The 23,913-nt window shown below is 41.9% G+C and overlaps 1 protein-coding gene across 2 annotated transcripts in view; it reads left to right on the top strand.

Annotated features, from left to right (window-relative positions):
• Nucleotides 1-23,913, top strand: part of SMC5 (structural maintenance of chromosomes 5) — a 94,046-nt gene that overhangs the window by 8,365 nt on the left and 61,768 nt on the right. For both annotated transcript variants that reach the window (XM_030566493.1, XM_030566494.1), the window contains exons 4-7: nucleotides 8,392-8,554; nucleotides 9,756-9,890; nucleotides 14,052-14,192; nucleotides 19,021-19,182. In XM_030566493.1, coding sequence (XP_030422353.1) covers nucleotides 8,392-8,554; nucleotides 9,756-9,890; nucleotides 14,052-14,192; nucleotides 19,021-19,182 — 601 coding nt within the window. The remainder of the gene's footprint in view (nucleotides 1-8,391; nucleotides 8,555-9,755; nucleotides 9,891-14,051; nucleotides 14,193-19,020; nucleotides 19,183-23,913) is intronic.

Below are 23,913 nucleotides of genomic sequence, written 5' to 3'. Positions count from 1 at the left end.
TGGGGAAATGCAGATCCCACAATTCCAAGTTTTAGAACAGAACTGGCTTTTCCTGGAACAAAATGTCCCTTAAAGGAGTCAGACTACCCTGTTACACAGGCAAAGGAATGAAAGGTGAACACTTAGTACAGCATAGTTTAGGGACACTCTCTTCTTAAAACCCGATAGGTGAGAAGAAGTGAGTGCAGTCACCAATGCAGGTATAAACAGAAGTCTCTCCATACAAGTCAGAGAATGAGAATTTTGCTGTCATGCAGAGAATACTGTCTCAGAGAGAGGCCTATCACACTGTGGGTGGTACAGGAAGAGTGAATTAGCAAAATCCAGGAGGCTCTTCAAGGAATACATAGACAATGGGAAGAGAAAGAAACTGAATATGATAGATCCCTAGCTTCTGATGATACAAAGTATTGTAAATAGAGGCAGAAAGTGGTAAGAAAAGAACAAGAAATAATAGCACCATATCAAAACTAATTAAGGTAGATCTTAGTACAAGAAGGTAAAGAAAGGCAGAGGAAAGTGGCATGATTGGGACATGCATATATACAGTGGAAGTGAATTCTAGACATTTGTGGTTAGTCACAAAGTAGACTGCAAACCCTATGCGTTACTGATGGGATAAGTGAATCTTCTTGGAAGAATAAACCTCAATTAGTTTATTCTCAGCATAGCTATATTTATTTGAACAAGGTATGTAGATGCTATATGTGATAAAAGATAGCCTGTCAAATGGCTTAAATGTAATAAAATCTCAGGGACAGATAGTGCTGCCCTTCCTAAAGCAAGTTTTTTACATAGACTTCTTTTACTGAAAAATCTCACATTACAAAAATTTGTGCTGAAAATGACAAGTATAGGGTCTCAGTAACATCCTTACTGGGGGAACAATTCAATCAAATGCAAAATTTGATACAAAGAGCCCTTGTATGATAATTGAAACCAACTCTGCCATCTGATACATTGAACTTTCACAAGTTAAAAAAGCTGAAGAGCTTTTGAGTAGGCTATACTCCTTCATCAGGGTTTGAAGTCATTGGGAATTGTGCTCCAAAGTTACTTTTCATGCTTTTGAAAATGCCATCCTAAATAAGGTGCCTAAACATTTAGGAGCATATTTTTAACGTCCTGTTTTTGAAAAACTTGGCTAGTATTTATTTTTAATCACTTAACAATTAAACTATACTTATACATTTTGTTTTGGAAGTAAGATTTTGTCACTACAAATAGTTGTAATAAAAATGTTAACATCTGCTGCAAACACTTGTCTACATGCTTAACTTGAAGTCATACATTATCTGAAAGCTTGTGTCTAATTTAAGGTTATCATAGAAATGGGGATAAACAGTGACACCGTCAACATGTTAAAATGATCAGTGCAAAATATTTGCGTTCTTTTCTGTTAGTTTAATGACTCTGTGTATTTCAGGACATAAAATTGACTTCACAGCCTTACAATAGCCATCTAAAGGATAAAACAAAATCTAATAATACATTTGTACAGCATGCTCCAGGCCACAGATGCTAAAGTCAAGCCACATAGAGCATGGTTGAATTGCTTGCCAGCAAGCATTTGATCTGCAGCACAAACTACATGTACATCAGAATCAACATGGTCTAGCAATCCTGAGTCTCCTCAAAATTTCCCAGGACATGCAGTAAAGCAGCACAGGGTGTGAAAACCACCCAAGCGAATCACATTGGTATCAAGTTCACTTAGGAAGGTCCATTTCACTTGTTGAGCAACAACATAGATGGTCTGAATCTCTGGTCTGAACAGCATGCTGTTGTCCTAAAGCTGCTGACATTTCTTTACCTTTCAATATTTTAGTGTAGACTGTGGCCATGGCAGCTGGTTTGGCATCCACAGGAGTACGTTAAGTCAACCAAATCAATCATATCTGCTGCTTGCCTATAAATGTGGCATATTTTGCTCTTTGGAGCAAGAGTTAGTGCATATGCACCAGCCGTGTAGGTGCTCTTCTATCGTGAAAGCTTGTGATTGAAACCAGTCCAAAATACTGTTCACATTCAAGTGATTGTATCGCCCATTGTTATATGTGGTGGTGTTATAGCCATGTTGGTCCCATGATATTAGAGAGACAAGGTGAGTGAGGTAGTATCTTTTATTGGACCAACTTCTGTTCGTGAGAGAGACAAACTTTCTAGCTTATACAGAGCTCTTCTTCAAGTCTGGAAAACTAAATCACCTAACTAATGGTCCCTTGAAATTTGAGTTCATTAGTTAGTTAATTTAGTTTCCCAGACCTGAAGAAGAGCTCTGTGTAAACTTGAAAGTTTGTCTCTCACCAGCAGAAGTTGCTTCAATAAAAGATATTACTTCACCCACCTTGTCTCTCACTATATCATTGTCATTTGGTATTGGTAGGACATCACGAGGTAGTAGTCTTAAGAGACCACAGCGGAGATCTCAGCCAGTGTTCATTTGTAGGTAATGAGTTATTCTCAAATACTTTTTCATGCGTATTCTGTTCTGGAGGTGTTCTAGATTTTTCAAATGTTTCAGATTGCATAAGAAATTCTGATTGCCTGGAGAAAGTGTCTTTTTCTTTCCCATGGTTCAATGGTAGTCCAGCATCATAAGAAATATCTGCAGACTGTTCTTGAAATACCACTCTAGCCATTGAGTAGAAGGCCTTCTTTCTATCAGTGGTCTCTCTACATTTTTGTCTATTGGTATAGAAAACACTTGCAGCTGGCCTGGGTCAGCTGACTTGGCCTTGTGGGGCTTGGGCTCGGGTTGAAGGACTATACTGCAACTTTATGGATGCTTGGGCTGGATCCTGGGCTCTGAGACCTTCCCCTGTCATAGATGATTGTCATTTACCGAGGTCAGCTACTTTTGTACCCCAATTGGTATAGGACAGTGGTCCCCAACGCGGTGCCATGGCGCCTGCAGGGGCATCTTAATGTGCCCGCGTCCTGCACGCGGGGAGAGCACCCGCTGAAATGCCACCGAATTTCAGCGACGTTTCGGCGGTGACGCCTCTCGATGACGACGCTTGTCACCAACAAGTGATGTCATTGAGAGGCGTTGCCCTCGAATTTCGGTGGCGACGCCTCTCGATGACGCTGCTTGCCATAGACAAGCGACATCAAGAGGCGCCCCTGCCAAAATTCGGGGGCGATGCCTCTCGATGACATCACTTGTTGGCGACAAGCATCGTCATCGAGAGGCGTCCCCGCCAAAATGCTGCTGAAATTCAGTGGCATTTCAGAAGGTACTCTCCTGAGGTCCAGGACGCGGGCGCATTAAGATGCTCCCGCGGGCGCATTAAGATGCTCCCGCGGGCGCCATTGCGCTCGTGGGCATCGCGTTGGGGACCACTGTCCTATACCAATTGGGGCACAAAAGTAGCTGACCTTGGTAAATGACAATCACCTGGCTTTGGATAATATTCTGAGGCTTTTGTTTCAGCTATTTCAGACCAAAGGATTGAAGCAGCATTATGCAAAACCACTTGTATGTTTGAAAGTAGTTCATCAGGCTCACTCACCAAAAGAACATTCCCAAAATCTTTGAATGACTTGAGTTCCTGCTTCAGATTATTAGCAGCTTGAGTAGTATCGTCTAATGTTACTGTTCTCCACAGTACAATGGTAGACTTGCCTTGTCCATACTGTGCATAGAATGAAATTACAGAACCATAGTGTTTTTCTAATTTTGTCTGTAACTTGCTACTGGAATAGCTTGCAGTTTCTACATCTGAAGGAGGCAGAACTTAATATCTCTTTAGCAGCTTAGACAAGAGAAGAGCCTTATGGTACATAAGATCATTGTCTGTCTCTTCAATCAGGTGATGAAATGCAATGTTGGAAGGTGAATATTGTTGCAACGTAACTAGATGGTTTTATTTTGATTCATTTTACTCAAATAAGAAGAAAGGCATGTTGAGTGATAAACTGTATCTTTAGCAATTAAGTCTTCCACAGATATTCTGCAGAACGTCATCTCTTTGAAATGTTGCCTCCATTAGATTTGTTGCTGTCTTGTTTTTTTTTCTATGCAAATAGTGCAACAGGACCAATCGCTGCAGGACGTGCTTGCTGTGGTGGCAATAGAAGTAGGTGAACGTGATGGTCTCTGATCAGATTCAGTCTGTTATTCTTTCCTTGGTTCAGTACAAGTCTGACATGCCAAATTCAACTTGCTTGCATATTTCTGAAATCAGCCCCTGTGACAGAGCATTGGTGGCACATCACATGATGGAACTTTAAAGGGACTTGTACTTCCATGTCTTCATATACTGAAACTTTCCTATAGAGATAAAATTCCCAATGTATATTGTTAACATTGCCACCATTTTTCATTTTGTACAAGTATACAGACCTGTGCTAAATTAGATATGAATTAGTTCTAAATTTACTATCAAAATTACCATTTTTGTTTAGTGAGCACTTTGACTGAAACTTTGTATGAAGCTGTGTATTGTCATCTAACAGTAATACTGACCTGTGTATAAGTGTCACTGAATTAAAAAGCTAGTTTATACAATATTTCAAAGGCTAGTGGTACATGTAAAGGCAATTACAAATTAAAATCTTCCATTGGGCATACTAGATGCTACATTGTATGTAGTAAAACTTACAATGGAGAAGCATTAAATTAGGAGTTCATGTACGTTTATATATGCCCACTATCTGGTACAAACTATGGGCATGCAATTGTCAGTGTGATATTGATATGGTCAGCAAATTTTAATTGAAGGTATGGAAATGTTGTTACTTGTGATATATACTTTGACAATTAAGAATATGCAGTGTGAAAACATTTCACGTTAGATATGGCAAAAATCAACATTCTGCAATATAGACAGCTTCATTTGGGGAAAAAAAAATACTTGCCCATACAAAACCAATAAAAATCTCTGTACACTTTCCTTTGGTACCTTTGATCAGTAAACACCACACTAAGGCGTTGAAATTAACTTAAACTAAAACTGTAGTGATAGTCATGTTACAGTGTTTCTGGAACTGTGCAAAAAAATTAACACTTTTTCCTCGTTCTGGGAACCACTGTTTCATCTCACCTGTAGACCTACAGCACTACTTGGCATCTCCACGTTATACCTCATCTAAACATATGTAAAATAAGCTTCCAAATGAGAGAGGTATGTGTAGGGTGGGTGCATTTAACTCCAAAAAAAAAAAAATGGCCTTTTCTGTAGAATTGCTACTTACCGATTAGAGTAAAATGCTATTTTATGAATGGGGAGAGGAAGGGACAGGCTAATGGCATACCACAATTAGAGCACAAAGTGAAATATCAGAGAAAGGATGAATAAGATCACTGGAGTCCAGAATAGTATCTTATGTAGATGATATCCAGTTTACTCTGTGAAAGTCATACATTTCTGTAATGTTCTTGATTTAACAAAAGTGTAGGAAAACATCTAGCTAAGATCAAATGCAGAGAACCAGGTATCAGGTTAAATGGTGCATACAGGGCTTGAGACATTTTAGACACCTACTATCCAGAGGATTATCTATTAGCCAAAGACTAATGTAAAATATAGGTATGGGGATGAATCAGCAAAGCACTAGTAAAAATTTTCTTCCTTCTTTCTTTCCTTCCATAAATGGAGAGGGTGCTGTTCCCAGAAATTGATGGTGGAACTCCACCTTTCACATCTGTCTGTGGCTAGGAGTTTCTGATCAATTGGAATTCCTTCATTTTTCTCCATGGTGTATCTCCCCTTGTAGGCTGCAAGGGAGAAGGAATTATCTTCCTTCACCCAGAGCTTCCCAGGGCCACCTAGAGGATTCAGGGGGCCTAGGGCAAAGACATTTCAGGGTCCCCTTCCATAAAAAAAAAAAGTCACATTACTATAGAATACTGTATTCTCGTGGTGGGCCCTGTGGGGCCCAGGGCCTGAGGCACATTGCCCCACTTGCCTCCCCTATCTCTGGGCGGCCCTGGAGCTTCTTGGCTGTTGTGAGGGCATAGTGCAGGAAGTAAAGAGTAGCTCTTCAGTTTCTGAGTCCTCTCTCCCACCCTACCTTTATACCAAATAGCTATTGTGCTTGTTCTTAGTGCTCCCAAGTAGCAGAGTAGAAGTGATTCTAGACAATTTCATTACTCTCCTCGAGGGATCTTAATAGTAATTTCTGAACCATTAACAAATTCGGTCATTCTGGTCAGCAAGGTTTCAGCAGCAGCAGAATACTAATGCTGTTTGTGGACTGGTGAAGACAGCTTTCTGAAGGTTAACTAGGGCAATGATCAGCTTCAATGGCTAGATCTTCAAAATAACTTAAATTCTGCTGAAATGAGTTACTTAGACCACCTTTTTGGCCAAGGATAACCTTTTACTTAATGGAGGGGAGAGGATTTTCAAAACACACAATGAAGAGGTGATCTTGGACACATATTGACTATGCTGCCAAAGTCAAAGGATGCCTACAAGCCTTAAAGAGATCCCCTTAATGCTTTTCCAGGCTCAAATTTTCAAAACTTGTTTAGTTCCCATTTAGCACCCAAATGAAGTGGCTGGCTGAGTTCTCAAATGCTCACCACCCATGGAGGAAGATTTCTGAAAATTTGATAACACCCAGTGCTAAGCCTGTTACGAAACCTGGCCAGTTCATTTAGATGCCTAAATGGGAGCCACACCCTTTTGAAATCCTGATCCCAGTTGTGGGTGCTGAGCACATCTGAAAATCTAGCTTAAATCTTTTTTTTTGAATTTTCCACTCTCTTATAGAAAAGATCAACCTAATAAAGATAGTACCTGTCTTACAAATTAACTATATTGCAGCATATAACCTTTTGTCAATCTCAGCATAGTATTTAAAGATGCTGTTTTGATAAGAAGTGGGACAGAGGACAGACCTTGCATGAGCCCTGTCCAATACAGTGATCAAGATAAAATGGGATTATGCTCCCAAATACAAAGCTATATGATTGGACATTCAGCCTTGTGAAAAGGGCCAAAGTAAGACAATCGGGGGCAGTTGGTGCTGCAATGGGTCTCCAGGTCACACTGTTCTCTGAGAAGTAGTAAGGCAGGTCAAAGGAGATAAATTAAGTAACCCAATCATATCTCACTTGAAGTATGGAGAGGGTCTAATGGTCTATGGAGACCATTAGCTGTGTTAGCTGCAGAAGTCCAAATCTAATTCAGTACTTTGTTTAACAGGGAAATTTTCAGATGAAAGATTAGAATGAGGAAGAGATCAAATTTGGGACTACCTACTGATGGGATCCTAATGCCCTTTAGAACTTGAAATGTGTACCCCTCTGTGCCAGCTTTGGTGAATTTGACTCTAAGATCATAACTAAAATCAAGATCATCATGTATACAATGGTGAAGCATTCTTGATGGTGACTGTAATGGAATATCATTAATGACATGGTAGGCATTTGTAAGGAAAGACGTAGGCTTCACAAAAAAGGTATTCACATCCTTATCCCGCTCGCATCTTAGTGCTGCTTTCCATGCAACCCTTCAAGCTTGGAACCCCACCTTCTCTTTCCAGCTCTGCTCCTTTAAGTCCCTGCTTAAAATAAACTTCTTCTGAAAGGCCTTATAAACCTAATTCTCCCCTTTTAAAGAAGTGTTAACTGAATAGACAGTAGAAAAATAAACTAAACCAAACTAATGGCAATTTCAAGATTGAATGCTGACTTCACTGCTTATTTGCTTGCTGATACATCTCATGTTTTGCTAATTAGATGGTAAGCATTTCAGTACAGAGATCTTGTTTGCATATTTATTTGTGAGGTATCTGGTATACTGCACTTTTAGTGTGTTAAACAGAAAATAAAAACAAAGTAATACTTGTTAGTTTAGTAGTATAAGATTATTGTTTTCCTCAGGAATGAGTACAATACATATGGAATATACATACACATCTAAATCTGTACTATGCAGTAACAGAGACATTTCAGATGTTTTAAACTATAGCTGTGTGTGTGTTTAAAAATCCATTTACTATACTTTAGTACTTGTTAATATTGCTACTGTTCACACATGTTTTTGAAACAGTTATACATTCACAGTAGTATATTCGAATGATCTCATTGGCTTCAGTTGAGTGAAGATTTTTCAGGAACTAATGGGTCTAGTCATGTGATCAGGGATTATTTTTGTGAGTAGTGGCTTGTAAGATTAACTTGTCACCTTGTACCATTAGATAATATGCAGCAGTTCCTATTACATTCCTGAATTTGGCTATTTCTAGTATCCAGTAATTTTTGTTTTAACATTTGAAAGCTATTATTCACTTGCTAGTGATAGAGTCATTGCCATCAGAGATTTTGGAGCTTTCTTTTTTAAAGCAACAAGATGTGTTACCAGTACAGTCTGTATGTATATTTCCAAAGTTGCTGAAGTGTTAACACTTAACATCTTTTTTTTTCCTATTAATCAGGTTTAAGACTCCTAAAAATCTCATTATCACACGTGAGATTCATGTAGCAAACAATGCATCAGTGTGGTTTGTCAATAGAAAGCCTTCAACCCTGAAAATAGTAGAGGAGCAGATTGCAGCCTTAAATATCCAAGTGGGCAATCTGTGCCAGTTTCTTCCTCAGGTAGGAGAGACAATAACAGATACAAATTGAGTACTGATTTCTTTTTTGGTGGGGTGGGTGGGTGGGGAGGGGAGAAGGGGATTGTGACTTTTTAAATGTGGCCTTTCAGTAGAGGGACTAGAGGTAGCTCTTTGGAAAGCCAAAAAGGGTTTGGGTTTAAAAAAAAAGCAAGCCCAGTTTTAACGATTGACTCATGAATGATTTTTAATATTTTTGTGTGTGCGCGGGTGTGTATGGCATGCATAATGTTTTAAGGCTCACTAATTTTTGTCAAATTAGGTAATCTTCCATAAAAAAGGGAGCATGTGTTGGAGATGGCATGGCCCAATGGATAGTAATCAAGTTTAGGAGGCTGGAGGCCTGCACTAGGCTTGTTATGTGATCTTGGGCAAATTACTTTTCCCCCCTGTATCTCATTGAATTGGGGGTCTTGGTATTTGCCCTAGTTTGGAAAGTGCCTTGAGTCTATGGATGAGAAATAATCTAAAGTATTAAGTATCTTTAAATATATGATACATTCTCAGAACAAAGCCAGGAGAAACCTGGGTATATTTGGGAAAAGAAAAGTAGCAGAGAGCTCTATTATCTATGTACTTGGCCTCCTAACATGTCTGAACTTGAGACCAGGCAAAGTTAATATGACGCTATCTAGACTAGGGGTAAAAAGTCATTTTAAAACATGCCAGCCGACATTATTTTAATCAGGTGGTGTTTAAACTATGTTTATTAATGCAGTAGCTAAAATTTGTTTAAAATCAGTTTTTCAGTGTAGACTAGACCTTAGCAGGAAAATGACCTTAGAACAAATTCTGGGAATGTGGCAGAGTGAAATTTTGAGGGTGTTTTTTTTATTTTTGTTTGGAGAAGTGTTCAAAGCGATTCTCAGAAAGCCATGGACAGAATTTGATAACAATTAGATTTTTCAGCCAGGAGAACTATGACTAGATCATATGCTAAGTATATGCATATGAATAGATCATATGCTAACTATAACAGAGTTACAGGGCTGGCTGTAATACATAACTGAGGTGCACATTTAATAATAATTTATTAACTAACTTCCAAAGCTGTCTGACAAGTAACTCTGTGTAGTATGTGTATATTAGCTTGAGATAGGCCAATATATTGCAATAAAATATTACTTTTTTGCAATATTATAACAGACCTGCGATGACATTGGTTTTTGGTTTCTGCTTTGCAGGACAAAGTTGGGGAATTTGCAAAACTGTCCAAGACTGAGCTTCTTGAAGCTACAGAGAAATCAGTTGGCCCACCAGAAATGTACCAATTCCACTGTGAACTAAAAAACTTCAGAGAGAGAGAGAGAGAACTTGAGGTAAGTACCTACATAGTAGATTTTGATTGACCTTTTCATGGTATAATTCCTCACTCTGAACCTTAGCCTCCAAAAGATGGGGTACCAGCATGAATTCCTCTAAGCTCAATTACCAGCTTAGTACTTGTAGCGCTGCCACCAACCAGGAATTCCAGTGCCTGGTACACTCTAGTCCCCCCCCAACCTTGCCCAGGGACCCCCAAGACCCAGTCCCTCTGGATCTTAACACAAGGAAAGTAAACCGTTTCCCTCACTGTTGCCTTTCCCAGGCTTCCCCTCCCTGGGTTACCCTGGAAGATCACTGTGATTCAAACTCCTTGAATCTTAAAACAGAGAGGAAAATCCACCTTCTCCCCTCCTTCTCTCTCCCCCTCCCAGACTCTCCCTGAGAGAGAGAGTAATCCTAACACAGAGAGAAAATTAACCTTTCTCTTCACCTTCCCTCCTTTATCCCCACCAGTTCCCTGGTGGATCCAGACCCAGTCCCCTGGGGTCTCACCAGACAAAAAAAACAATCAGGTTCTTAAACAAGAAAAGCTTTTAATTAAAGAAAGAAAAACAGTAAAAATTATCTTTGTAAATTTAAGATGGAATATGTTACAGGGTCTTTCAGCTATAGACACTGGGAATACCCTCCCAGCCTAAGTATACAAGTACAAATTAAAATCCTTCCAGCCAAATACACATTTAAACTCCTTCCAGCCAAATACACATTTGCAAATAAAGAAAACAAACATAAGCTTAGCTCGCCTTATCTATCCAGTACTCACTGTTTTAAACTTATAAGAGCCTGTATTGGAGAGATTGGAGAGAAACCTGGTTGCATGTCCAGTCCCTTTGAGCCCCCAGAGTGAACAACCAAAATCTAACCGCACACACACAAACTTCCTTCCTTCAAGATTTGAAAGTATCCTGTCCCCTGATCAGTCCTCTGGTCAGGTGACAGCCTGGCTCACTGATCTTGTTAACCCTTTACAGGCAAAAGAGACATGAAGTACTTCTGTTCTATTAACCCTTGACTATCTGTTTATGACAGACCTCTTACAGTTGGTATGGCTATTTCCACCTTTTCATGGTCTCTGTATGTATAAATATCTTCTTGCTGTATATTCCAGTCTATGCATCCGATGAAGTGGGCTGTAGCCCACGAAAGCTTATGCTCATATAAATTTGTTAGTCTCTAAGGTGCCACAAGTACTCCTGTTCTTTTTGCGGATACAGACTAACATGGCTGCTACTCTGAAACCTGTCAAGGTAGAGTTAACTGGCCAAGCTTGCAAAGGCCTTTAACTCATTTCAGTGGCTTTTGTCTTCTGTATGTAATACAATAATGTTTGAACGCCACATCCAATCACGTCCAAAATTTCCGGGAATGTTCTAGGCATAAGTGTCCAGAACATTATTGATTTGGGGGGAAATTTGAAAACTCATAGGGAAAAAAATGGGTGCACATAAAGCCTCTGCCATCTCATTAGTACAGCTACAGCTTCAATCACTTATGCCATTGTCTGTAGATCAAACAACTAATTAATTACACCTGTTAATGCTTAACAACATAACAGTACCCTATCTCAGCTCTACCTGTCCTCTGAATAAAGTTTAGTATGTTGACAACATAATTTATTTTCCAGTTATAAAGAATAATAATGGTGAGGGAAATGGAGCTGAGTGGGGACATGCTCACAGCTCCTAACTTAAGGGATAGAATATTATATGACAAACAGTGTCATTGACTAGGTACTATGGAGATACCAAGCTAATAACACTGGTCTACAATTTTTGAGAAGTCGTCTGCTTCAGAGATAAAATGTGCTATTTATTATGTATTTTGATGTGCTGAATTCAAATATGACAATTAAAACAACTGATTGGCTACTGTTTCTAAGATATTTAAGTTTTTACATTTTATGTCTATGTATATAGTAGATAGTAGAGTTTTAATCATAAATTGTAAACCTAGGTCTTTTCATGTGTTTATGGTTGCTTTACATGATAATATTTCACCTGTCCTGTTTATGTAACACTTTAAAAATCAGCAAAAGGGTTATATGAATAAAATTTATTATGAAACAAAAGGCAAAAAACTATGTTGTACATAGTTTAGTCCTATTCAGTGTCTACTCAGCGCTTCTTGGCTTGTCTCTTGTATTCATTAAATGGAGCATCTCTTGTCACTGTCCAGCAATAGTCTGCAAGCATTGATGGGCTTCATTTGCCCTGATAGCCTGCCAGGAGATTCTACTGCTGTAGTCTGGAGCCCAACAGCTCTGCCTTACTCTTGGGTAGTTCCAAATCCCTGACAAAGTCATTCAGTTCTCCTTGTGTTATGAGGTGTGGTTCAGAGGAGGAGGATGGGAGAAAATGTGGGTCCTGTGACATTGATGGTTCAGGACCAGAAGTTTCATCCTCTTCCTCTTCCTCATCTGACTCAAGTGAGAATGATTCTGGTGCATCAGGAACCGGCAGTCCTTCTCCGTGGGGTACTGGGCGAATAGCTGATGGAATGTTTGGATAATGCACAGTCCACTTTTTCTTCTTTGACACACCTTTCCCAACTGGAGGCACCATGCAGAAGTAACAATTGCTAGTATGATCTATTGGCTCTCTCCAAATCATTGGCACTGCAAAAGGCATAGATTTTCCTATCCTGTTCAACCACTGGCGAAGATTTGTTGCACAAGTGTTGCAGCATATGTGTGGGGCCCACCTCTTGTCCTGATCTCCAATTTTGCAGCCAAAATAAAGGTGATAGGCTTTCTTAACCATAGTGCGCGCTTTAAACTTATACTGCGCGCTTTTGTGATGCAAAAGTCACTTCACCGCAAACATAGCAGAAGTTATCTGCACTGTTCACACAAGTACGAGGCATCTCTGCTCACTTTGGCTAAACAGAAATGTGTCCCTTTGCAAAATCAAACACTGACAAATAAGAAACCACGACACTGGATGATTTCTAGAGCTGATCTAGGGAATTTATTCAGCAGAGTGATGTAAGCGTCGTTATGATTGCATCATCCATGACTTCTAGGAATAACATGATGCAATTCATATCATGTATGACGCAATACCAGCTTCAGATTGCATCATTCATTGTTTTGCCTAAAAAGCAAGTACTGTCCAAACCCAGTCATAGATTTATTCATAGATCCAGTCAAAGATGTATTTTAGTCATTTCTGGTTTAAATTGAGATCCCTTCCCTTTATAACTCACTTATCCTCCACCGTTCCCAAGTCAAGGGTCGTATATACTGACCCAATAGTATATCTTGAAAACTAGAGCCAATCAACAATTTTAAGCATGATTTTCGTTCTCAGTGACCCAGAATTAGTAAAGTTGGAATACATCTATTTCAGAAGCATTTTGGCTGTAGAGCAGTGTAATTAAATGTCACTTTATTTGCCATATAATATCTTTATAGTCTCTGTGATAACCTGTTAATGTAACTAAATAAGATAGATAAAGGAATTATAAAGATATGCAAAACTAATAGTTATAAAATCTCTTCTAATTAGTAGTGAAAGTAGAGATATTTTGTTCAGTTAAGAATTCATTCAAGAAAGAACAAAATGTGTAAGGTGGTAATTAAAAATAGTTTCACCCCTCTCCTGTTGACCAGTAGAGAATAATTTGTTCAGAAAATGTTTGTTTTTTAAAGATTAAGTTGTGTTTGAATTACTCTGGTTACTTCTTATTTGCATTGTTGTTGTAGCTATGTTGATCCCAGGATATTAGAGAAACAAGGCAGGTGAGGTAATATCTTCTATTGGACCAGGTTCTGATGGTGAAAGAGTCTTGCTTTCAAGTTTGTAGTCTTGAAAGCGTGTCTCTTTCACCAACATAACTTGGTCCAATAAAAGATATTGACTCACCCACCTTGCATCTCATTACCTATATCAAACTTGAGTTTCCATGCCACAATTATGTGGGAAAAGTCGTCATGCATCTTCCAGTACTGATGGCTGTAACTAATGGCTTGACTCTCCCTTTTTTGAAACATGAAATTCAGTTGCAGTGAAAACACAAAAAGCTACTGTTCTGAAACTTCTGTCTAATCCTTAATTTCTTTTCATTGACATATTTTTCATAATTTCTGCATACCCCTTTGTATTTAGTTGTTTTAGTAGAGCAAAGTAAATAGTATAAAATATATTTTCTGACAGAATTCATTGCAAGAGAAAACTAATTTCTTGGAGAAAATGAAGCAAAGAAATGAACGGTATAAGCAAGATGTGGAGAGATACTATGAACGCAAGCGTCATCTAGATTTAATAGAGATGCTTGAGAGAAAAAGACCATGGGTGGTAAGTTTTGTTTTTTTCCAATTTTTCTGAAAAACTATTATAAACCCACCATCTTTTTAAAAAGAGAGAGTTATTATGCAGTGAAATAAGTTTTTTCCACCCCAGAATAGCCCAAGCACTACCGATATTACAGAAAGTATATAATTGTCCTGAAACATTGTGTTCTTTCCCTGGCCTCACTTAGCTTTTGCCTAGTTGCACCTATTACTTCCAGCAATGGCTTGTACTTCATGCTTTAAAAGGAAGGCAGAGTGACTCCCTCCGCTAGACCAGTCGTTCAGTACTGTATCATGGGGTAGTGGTATTTCCAAGCAGCTGTTCACCTTGTGCCCTACAGCATAATGAATGATGGGTCTTTTTGTTGCTTCAGAAGTAAGTCTTGGAGTGAGTTTCACAAAATGTTTTGTCATAGAGGTGCCTAGAGCGGGACATAAGTGCTTTAAAGAAATCAAAATAAATAAGAGACTTGCTGGGTTAAAGATAAATTATTTTGGCTTGCTTTAATAACCATCTTCTTATATCCACAAGAGTCTGAATTATTTTGAATTACAAAATGTGATATTTCAAAACTGACTCAGAATTGGAGAATCAAAGCCATCAATTAAGCTGGGGTTGTTTAGAATTTTGAGGCATTATGTCATTATTATATTTACTCTGCTTTCATGCCATTCATTTAAGCCCACGAAGGAAACTTTAATGAAGTATATGTGGCAAATTTTTGGATCTCATTTACAGTGATTGAAATTCACAGAGGGTGCAGAAAGCCTGGCCTTTTACGGTAGGTTAGCTGTGTAGTGGCGCTGTATGAGAGGAGTTGCAGGTGTAGCAACCACAGAGAAGCTCTCTATACATTAAGGAAGAAGCCTCCATGCCAGCCACTGATGAGTACACTTGAGGAAAGGCAACAGGATTCATAGTTATGTGACTCAGGTGCCCCAACCCACAGTACAAATGCTATGAAAGGACAGCTACTGGGGGACATGGGCTATAGTGTTCCAACCTGGCAGTGGAGGATGAACTTTGTCCTTTTCTTTTTATGTGGGTGAAGTGAATTTCTCCTGTAGTGGTAGGGGATAACTCGGTAAAGGCATAAAAAGTATCTCTTTAAACAGGACAGCTACAGGCTGTGCACAGTTAATCAGGAAAGAGCATTGACATCACTGTTATTTGGGCAGTACTTTGAAGGCTAATCAATAGAGACTAAGGGGAAAACTAATTAATGTTTGTCATAACACACATTTCTGAATTGACTTTTACATTTGGAAATAAATGGTTCTTTGAGTAATGCCTTTGTAGATTCACACAGCTGAGACACACCTGCACACTTAAATTTTCCCAAGAACTTTGTAGAAAGCATTGACCACACTTTTGGCATCCTGAACATTTGGGTCTGAAGGTGGACAAGAAGCAGTCAGCCTGACCCCTACATGCTAGTGGCTATCCCTCAGAACACTGAACTCACTTGCACAGTGGATTTGAACAGAGAAGACCTGAACCTTTCCAACCATTGAATCACAGTATAGTAATGTCAACAGGTGTCTCTGCCATGTGTTGGAGTGCTTGCTTAGTTAAGTCACAATTAAAATTCTGTAACTTGGCAGATGTCAGATTACATACCATTGTACTGGAACAAATGGTTTAGTTGGCTCTCAGGTCTGTTATCTGTCAAGTACAGGATCAAGTAATACAAATATTTAGCAGGCAGTAGCATGAAGTTGAACTATATTGTCTACCAGGGTGGAGCCAGATCTGCTTCTTGTAATAAAGCTATTCCTTGAGAAGGTAGTGCATTCAAAAATCGTGTCCTTAACACTGTTGGCCTGTGAGGCATATAGAGTACATTAGTCTACAATCTCAGCAGAAATTTCACTTTCTAGCACAAATGGTCTTGAAAGTAAAAAGTGCTTCGTTCCTTGTTTCTGAGATGGAAAAATCCCACGGATAGATCTATTGGCAACGAAAGAGGATACCATATACTGTCTTCAAAAGAGGAAGACATTATTTCCCCTTTCATGCTTTCTTTTCTTTATGCCTTAACTCCAATACTGCTGACCCCGAGAATAATGGAAAATTGGAGAGGATGGAGAAGAAGTGCTCCTGGTATATCCAGTACCAATAAGTCCAATTGGGGGCTAATCTGGAGCTTCCATCCTCTTTTTCACTAATTCCCATTCTTTCACAGAAAATGACAGCATGCTACACCTGGACTAAAAATCCTTGCAACTTCATGTATGGATTTTGAAATCTTAACAGGACAGAACCATTAGTGTGTTTTGGAGGTGCAGCTGATACTGATGCAGATTTGTAAGCACTCTACTAGACAAATGTGCTGCAAAATGTAAGAGATTCCCTGTGTGGGCAGCCCAAAACCAGATTAACCCAACATCTGCTACTATTCTGATGATGATTATCTTTTGACACAAAAAAACCTCTCAAGTGTCAGGCTGAACTCGGTTTATTGGACTACTATTTCACTTTATCAAGTTTCTCTATGAAGATCCACTGGTGATTTTGTTCATAGTCCAAATGATTAGCTAAGGTAGTTTAGATACTTACAGGTTGCTGGACTATGTTGGAAGTGAGTGACTTTCAAAATGACCTGGCAGTCATTATTCATAACTAACTGAACATGAGTTCTCACAGCAATGCCGATGGTGGTGGTGGAGCTTGGATGTCTTTTAGAAAAGACATGGTTTAGGTCAACCACAAATTATTGGGTGCAGTACAGGTATTACTATGACCTTGTTATGCAGGAGATCAGACTAGAGGATCATAATGGTCCCTCCCAGTCTTGAAACCTATGGAGCTACTCTGATATCCCTTTATTAACCACCTGTTTAACTTTCCTTCTCTTTCCCCCCCCAAAAACTACATTAATTACTGGGGAAAACTTTACTACATAGCCTAGGTGTAAAAAGAGCATTTATCTACTGCCTTTAGTGGAAATAAACCCATCAAGTAGTCGTACAGATTCTTTATAGTTTAAAATTACCTACATAGAGAATATATATACACCTCTACCCTGATATAATGCAGTCGTGGGGAGCTGCAGCAGCCAGAGCCCTGGGCCGTTTAACCTACCAGCGAGCCCACTGCCGCAGTCCCGGGGTAGCAGCGGCGGGGCTCCAGCGGTGATTTAAAGGGCCTGGGGCTCCCCACAGCAGTTCTGGGACCTTTAGATTGCCGGCAAGCCCTGCTGCCACAGCCCTGGGGTAGCAGCAGCAGCAGGGCTCTGGCAGTAATCTAAAGAGCTCCAGGCTCTGGCCACTGTGGGGACCCCGGACCCTTTAAAGCACTGCCCAAGCCCCGCTGCTGTAGCCCTGGGGTAGAGGCAAAAGGGTTCCAACAGTGATTTAAAGGGCCCTGGGCTCCCCGCAGCAGCTGGAGCCCTGGACCCTTTAAATCACCACTGGAGCCCAGCTGCTACCGTGCTATACGTGAACCCGTGTTATATCGGGTCATGTTATAGCGGGGTGGCGGTGTAGTTACAAAGTGTTATGATCTTGTGAGGGTTATGATTCCCAAAAGTCTTAATGTATATTCCATTGCTTATTTGTAATCTCCACAGTTTCTCTTGGAAACATTCCCATACTTGGCATTTGTAGAGCTGTGACTTGGTTCATATATATACGTGTCATTCTAGATTTATCTTAAGATCTGACACTCAGCTTGGTAGAATAATGTTTGTTTGTTTGTTTGTTTGTTTGTTTGTTTAGTTAGGTCCTCCTACCCACCTTTACAAGAATCTTTGCAAATCAGATTCACAGAGAATAGCTCTCTTAAGAAAACATTTGAAAAAGCAATATTCACCTATAACTGAATAACTTGGAGGTGCTAGCTTGTGTAGGTTAATTGACATGATCAGTCCTCCTTCCCAACTATTTCTGAGCCTTCTAGTGTACTTTGAAATAGTGAAAGAAATTGAGGGGCAGGGCAGGCCAATGGCTCCTTTATATACCCTTTGGGGCTCAACCTTTGATGCTGCATTGTCCATAGGCCAAGACTTTCTAGATGTTTCCGGCAAGGATGTGGCATTGTGAGGTGCATCCCAAGACTTTAAATCTGTCCCTGCAATAATCTTGAACAACAGTAACTGGAGAACAAACTGTTTATCTGTCAGTGTCACCAGAGGATTAAGTTGCTGTTCTGAGACTGACCATTTTGGAAGGAGTTGACAAAGAATGTTTCAAAGTAACTTGGGCAGCAGTACAAAAATGTTCTCTGTTTACAAGTAGAAAAATTAATATCCATGTGGGAAAAGGTAGCAACACATACAGCAAAAACAATAGATAATAGTGTGAAATCCTAATATGAGCATTTCTGTTTTTTGCATGCCCCAGAGTTTGGAGTACCTCAGACTCTTGTGCTCTTGAACTCACATTTCAGGGTCCTGTAGATATCAGTAGAGTTTCCAAGTTCATCTTGGTGTTGGGAGTTGCAGTGGAATGATGGGTTGATGTTGTCAACTGGTGAGCTGTACTGAAACCAGGACAAACTCTCCAAGTTCAGTATTGTCCAGGACGCACACACACGTCAGGATAGTCACAGAATAATTGGATGTTTAAACTCATACTTTAAAGCAAAATTGTTCAAATGTCATTGCATGCTTTTGATCAGCAGGGAATAGGTTGGTCATTGTATCTCAGGGTCAAGCTGATCCATACCTAGCAAGTTAATTGAACCATTACTGGAACTCTGTCACTGTAAAACAGACTTTTTGCATGATTCTTGTTGAATTAAACATGAGCATTGCAAGGGCATAATATATGTATCCAGCTAACCACAGAAGGTAAAAGGCTTTCATTGTTTTGCTTGAAATTCTTGCAAGGAATATGAAAACGTTCGCCAGGAGCATGAGGAGGTGAAACAAAACCGTGACCATGCAAAGGAAGAATTAAAAAAACTGCAACAAACACAGTCTCCAATGACACAGCAAATTCAAGAAGTTGAAAAGCAGTGGAGGAATTTGGATATAAAAATCAAAGAGAAGGTATGTATTTTGGATTCTCGGTTAAAATATTTAGACATTCCATGTGTTTAATAAAGCTGAAAATGGAATATGAAGCAATCAGAATATGTTCATTTTTGTATAGTAGAAGTAGCTTGTTTTTAGAAGAGATTTTAATGGAAGTATTTTTGCCCTCATTTTCCCTGCTCTGTTCTTTGTGCCTCTCCTCCCTAAAAGGAAATTAAATATGACTATGTGGAGTTAGGTACTACTTAGTTCACTTTCCATGATCACATTTGGTGCACTACTGTAAAAGCACCATAGCAATAGACACAGCTATATGGTTTTCTTATACTAAAAATCTTTAGGCCAACATATACAGACCTAGGTACATAAAGTTAGGGATCTAATTAATTTGGCCTGATTTTTTTTTCTAGATGTGTCAAGCACCTGCAGCGCTTTAATTTCTTAATTTGGGAACTCTGATTGATGAGCACCTCCTGAAAATCAGGCCAATTTAGTTTAGGTAGCTAGCTTTATGCATCCAATTTTAAATATTTTGGCCTTACTGATTTTCTGAGCTGTTACTCCATCTACATTTAACCCTATTATAAATACCTATATGATAGAGTTTGTCAGATAGTAACTGGTCCTCCTCCATGATTCATAATAATATTTATGAATAAAAACAGTTAATTTAGCAATGTTTTGTGGTGTAATATGTTGTTTGAGAGTTTTTGGATAACTGCCATGTATTCATACCATTGGAAAATGTTCATGAATCCTGAAAGATTTCTATGACTATTTTAGCCTGAGTATCAGATGTACTGTATTCATTATTTGCTATTTGTTCTTTTAAAAAATGGTGAGCAGGGTGGATTGAATTAAAGCAATCTAAATCACCAATTTTAATCACGGTTTAAATCAAGCAATCAGGAAACCTTGATTTAAAAAATCAGTTTTAATCATTTTACATTTGTACTTCTTAATTATTTTCCTAAAGATTGATTCTCCTTAGTTGGTAACTATTGAAACATAATGATATGCCTTTGCACTAAAATTGGTGTTTGTTAATTTCTTCTTCGAGTGATTGCTCATGTGTATTCCACAGTAGGTGTGTGTGCTTGCCATGTGCACTGGTACCAGAAGTTTTTCCCCTAGCAGTACCCGGGGGGGGGGAGCACCCCCCGCCGCCCCTGGAGTGGCACCTGCCTGGCGTGGTGTAAGAGGAGCTCCGGGCCATTCTGATGGAGTTGGCACTGACCCTGACCCTGGCACGCCGCTCTGAGCTGATACCTGGTGTCGGTATGCGGTGATCAGCCAGGGCCTTCAACCAGTCAGCACCGCTCTCCATCCACAGGACACGCCAAGAGGACCAAGACTCCCTCCTTGCAGTGGCACCGAGAGAAGTCTGGGAAAGAGGCTAGGCCCATGTTGGGCAGTCCTCGATCCCCTGGCCTCCGACTCACGTAGAGCAGAGTAGCATGGCCTTTTCGGAACAGGCCTCCCCAGATGTCCGGATGCCTTTCACACCCAAAACCCTCCAAGTGGCCTAGGACGTCATGTCCGTGCTGGTGCCCAGAGCCCCACCAGTGTCGATCCCACACTCTCCAGAGGCAAGCCACCACTGGGATCTCCACAGTTGCCCCTGGCTCGGTAGTGGTCTCAGTCAAGGGAACGTTCCTGATGCTGATCACCGCCCAGTGTCCGCTTGGGGCTTAGTCCACGTGGATCGCCCCCGATGCCAGCTAGACTGTCGGGCTGAGTTCCATCCATCCGGAACTCATGGCACCGGTCCTCCTCAGAGAGCAGATATCGATGGGACTGCGGCAGATTTTGTTGTCGGTCCTTGTAGCAGAAAAAGTACCGCAGTTGGTCATGGCACAGTCATTGACACCGTTCCCACTCAGACTCCCACTCCGAGTCTCTGCCAAGACATTGCAGCCCCGGGCGTCGATCGCCGTCATCTCGCTGTCATGGGTCTGCCTGTCGAGGTCGTTTGCGGAACAGCTATTATCGTTGGTACTGGTCCTCCATGTCAAGATTGCGGTCCCGTGACCATTGAAGATCCCAGTACTGCCACTCCTCCCGGTTGAGAGACAGCAGTGGATTCTATGCCAGCCAGGTCTCTGCTCATAGCCGCCCTTCGATGAGCCAAACTGGGCAACCCGGACAGTCAGCCCCAGTGGTGCCACAGCAAGTGCAGTGGCACCGAGCGTCGTGACCAGCTATGTGGTACCAGTGGGCACCGTGGGCTCCAGCGTAGCCCCCGGTGGGAGCTCGCTCGGTGGCCAAAGTTTTGGAGGCTCTGTCGGCATCCATCTCTAGACCCCTGACGAAGGCATTGGTAGGACGCACGTCCTCGGCATCATGCCCTGTGTCCGACCAGGGGGTGGATCCTCTGGTGTTGGACGACACCGAGAGACTGCGCTGGCCTCTTTGCCCCCACCCGGAGGAGGCGATTGCAGCCCCGCCCCCCTCCATCCTGCAGGAGGACTTTAGGGCCCACCAAGACCTCTTAAAGAGGGTGGCAGTAAGCCTCCACCTCGAGGCAGAGGAGGTGGAAGAGCCTGTGGACTCCCTGTTTAACGTGTTGTCCCCATCAGCACTGGGCAGAGCAGCCTTGCCGCTCCATGAAGGGGTGGCTAAGATTTCGAATGCCCTGTGGCAAACAATGCCCTCGTTGGCCCCATATCAAAAAAGGCTGAGCAAAAGTACTTCGTACCCGCTAAGGGGCATGAGTACCTATATATCCACCTGGCACCCAACTCCCTGGTAGTCAAGGTGGTCAATAGGGAACGACAAGATTATCCAGCCCCGACCCCAAAGAACAAAGACTCTCGGAGACTGGACTCTTTCGGAAGAAAAATGTATTCGTCTTTGAGTTTCCAGTTACAAGTGGCAAACCATCAGGCTCTCCTGGGCCGGTACAAATTCAATTTGTGGGGTTCCCTGCCCAAATTTGAGGACTCCCTCCAGGGGCATGATAAGGAGGAGTTCAGGATGCTCGTGGAGGAAGGGGCAATGGCAGCTTGAGCTTCCCTACAGACTGCCTCAGATGCTGTGGACACTGCCGCGCAATCAATGGCCTCAGTGGTGTCCATGAGACGGGCGTCATGGCTCTTACTCTCTGGGCTGTCCAGCGAGGCACAGTCTTCCATGCCGGACCTCCTGTTTGATGGGAAAGACCTGTCTTCAGAGGAAACAGATACAAGGCTGCATGGCATGAAGGACTCCCACACGACCCTCCAGACACTGGGCCTATATGTCCTGGCTCCAGCAAAACCTAAATTTAAGCCACAGCAGATTTCTACCCTGGCTGCCCTCCTGAAGTACGAGGCTGCCCATGAGAAGCAGCGGGACTATAAGAGTCATCCTCATAGGCTGAACCCTCTAAGGGCAAGCAGGCGGGGAAAAGGTAGTTTTGATGTGACGTTCAGGGGCATCCCCCTAGTCCTCGTCAGAGGTCCAACCCCAATAAAGCTTCCCTTCCCCAACTGGTTATGTGCTTTCCTCCCAGAATGGTCGCAGATCACCTTGGACTGATTGGTCCTCAACACCGTCTCCCAGGGTTACACCCTCCAGTTTACATCCTCCCCGCCCAACCACCTCTCGCCCCCATGTCCCCCCTGAGGAACCCCCTCACAAAGCTCTGCTTGAGCAGGAGATGGGACGGCTCGTGGAACTAGGAGCGATAGAGGCGGTGCCCGAGGAGTTCACGGGCAAGGGGTACTACTCCCATTACTTCCTTATCCCGAAGGCTAAAGGGGGGCTTAGACCCATACTGGACGTACGGGGCCTAAATCAACACATGGTAAAGCTCAAGTTCCGCATGGTCTCCCTGGCCTTCTTCATCCCGTCCCTGGATCCTGGGGACTAGTACACTGCCCTCGATCTACAGGACGTGTAATTCCACATCCACATATTCGAGAGGCACAGGCGCTTCCTCCGGTTTGTGGTGGGACACAATCATTGCCAATTTATGGTCTTCTGTTTGGACTGTCCACTGCCCCCAGGGTGTTTACAAAATGCATGTTGGTGGTAGCGGCCTACCTCAGATGCCGGGGCGGAGTCCAGATATTTCCTTGTATCTGGTTGATTGGCTTGTCAAGGCACCTCCCGGTGGGATCATCTACCGCTCCTCCTGTCCACGTGCACCACCTTTGGCCTGCTGGTAAACAATACCAAGTCCGCGTTAGTCCCTGTCCAATGCATCAAGTTTATTGGGGCGCTTCTAGATGCAGTGTCGGCCAGGGCCTCTTTCCCACCAGACAGGTTCGAGACCCTGAAGTGTCTCGTCAACTTGGTCACGAGGTTCCCGGTTACAACAACCAGGGTTTGCCTGCAGCTCATGGGCCATATGTCAGTGTGCACGTACATGGTCCGTCATGCCAGACTCAGGATGAGGCCCCTTCAGCACTGTCTGGCCTCAAATTTCTCCCAGGCCATGGATGGGATGGACAAGGTCCTCACAGTGCCAGGCTCGGTGATCACCTCCCTGAGGCGGTCGTCCACCCCAAGCAATGGGGTCCCATTCAGGGACAATGCCCCATCATTGGAGCTGGTGTCTGATGCGTCGGACCTGGTTTGAGGAGTCCACCTGGGAAGCATTCAGACCTAAGGCCTGTGGTTGGCTCAAGACCTGACCCTACATATAAACGTCAGGGAGCTCAGGGCGGTGTGGCTGGCGTGTAGGGCCTTCCTCTCGCGCTTGGAGGGAAAGGTAGTCAAGGTCCTCACGGACAACATGGCTTCCATGTTCTGTATCAAGAG

Source organism: Gopherus evgoodei, chromosome 6, assembly GCF_007399415.2.
Source record: "Gopherus evgoodei ecotype Sinaloan lineage chromosome 6, rGopEvg1_v1.p, whole genome shotgun sequence".
Classification (NCBI taxonomy): Eukaryota; Metazoa; Chordata; order Testudines; family Testudinidae; genus Gopherus; species Gopherus evgoodei.
This window is presented reverse-complemented; position numbering and strand designations above follow the sequence as displayed.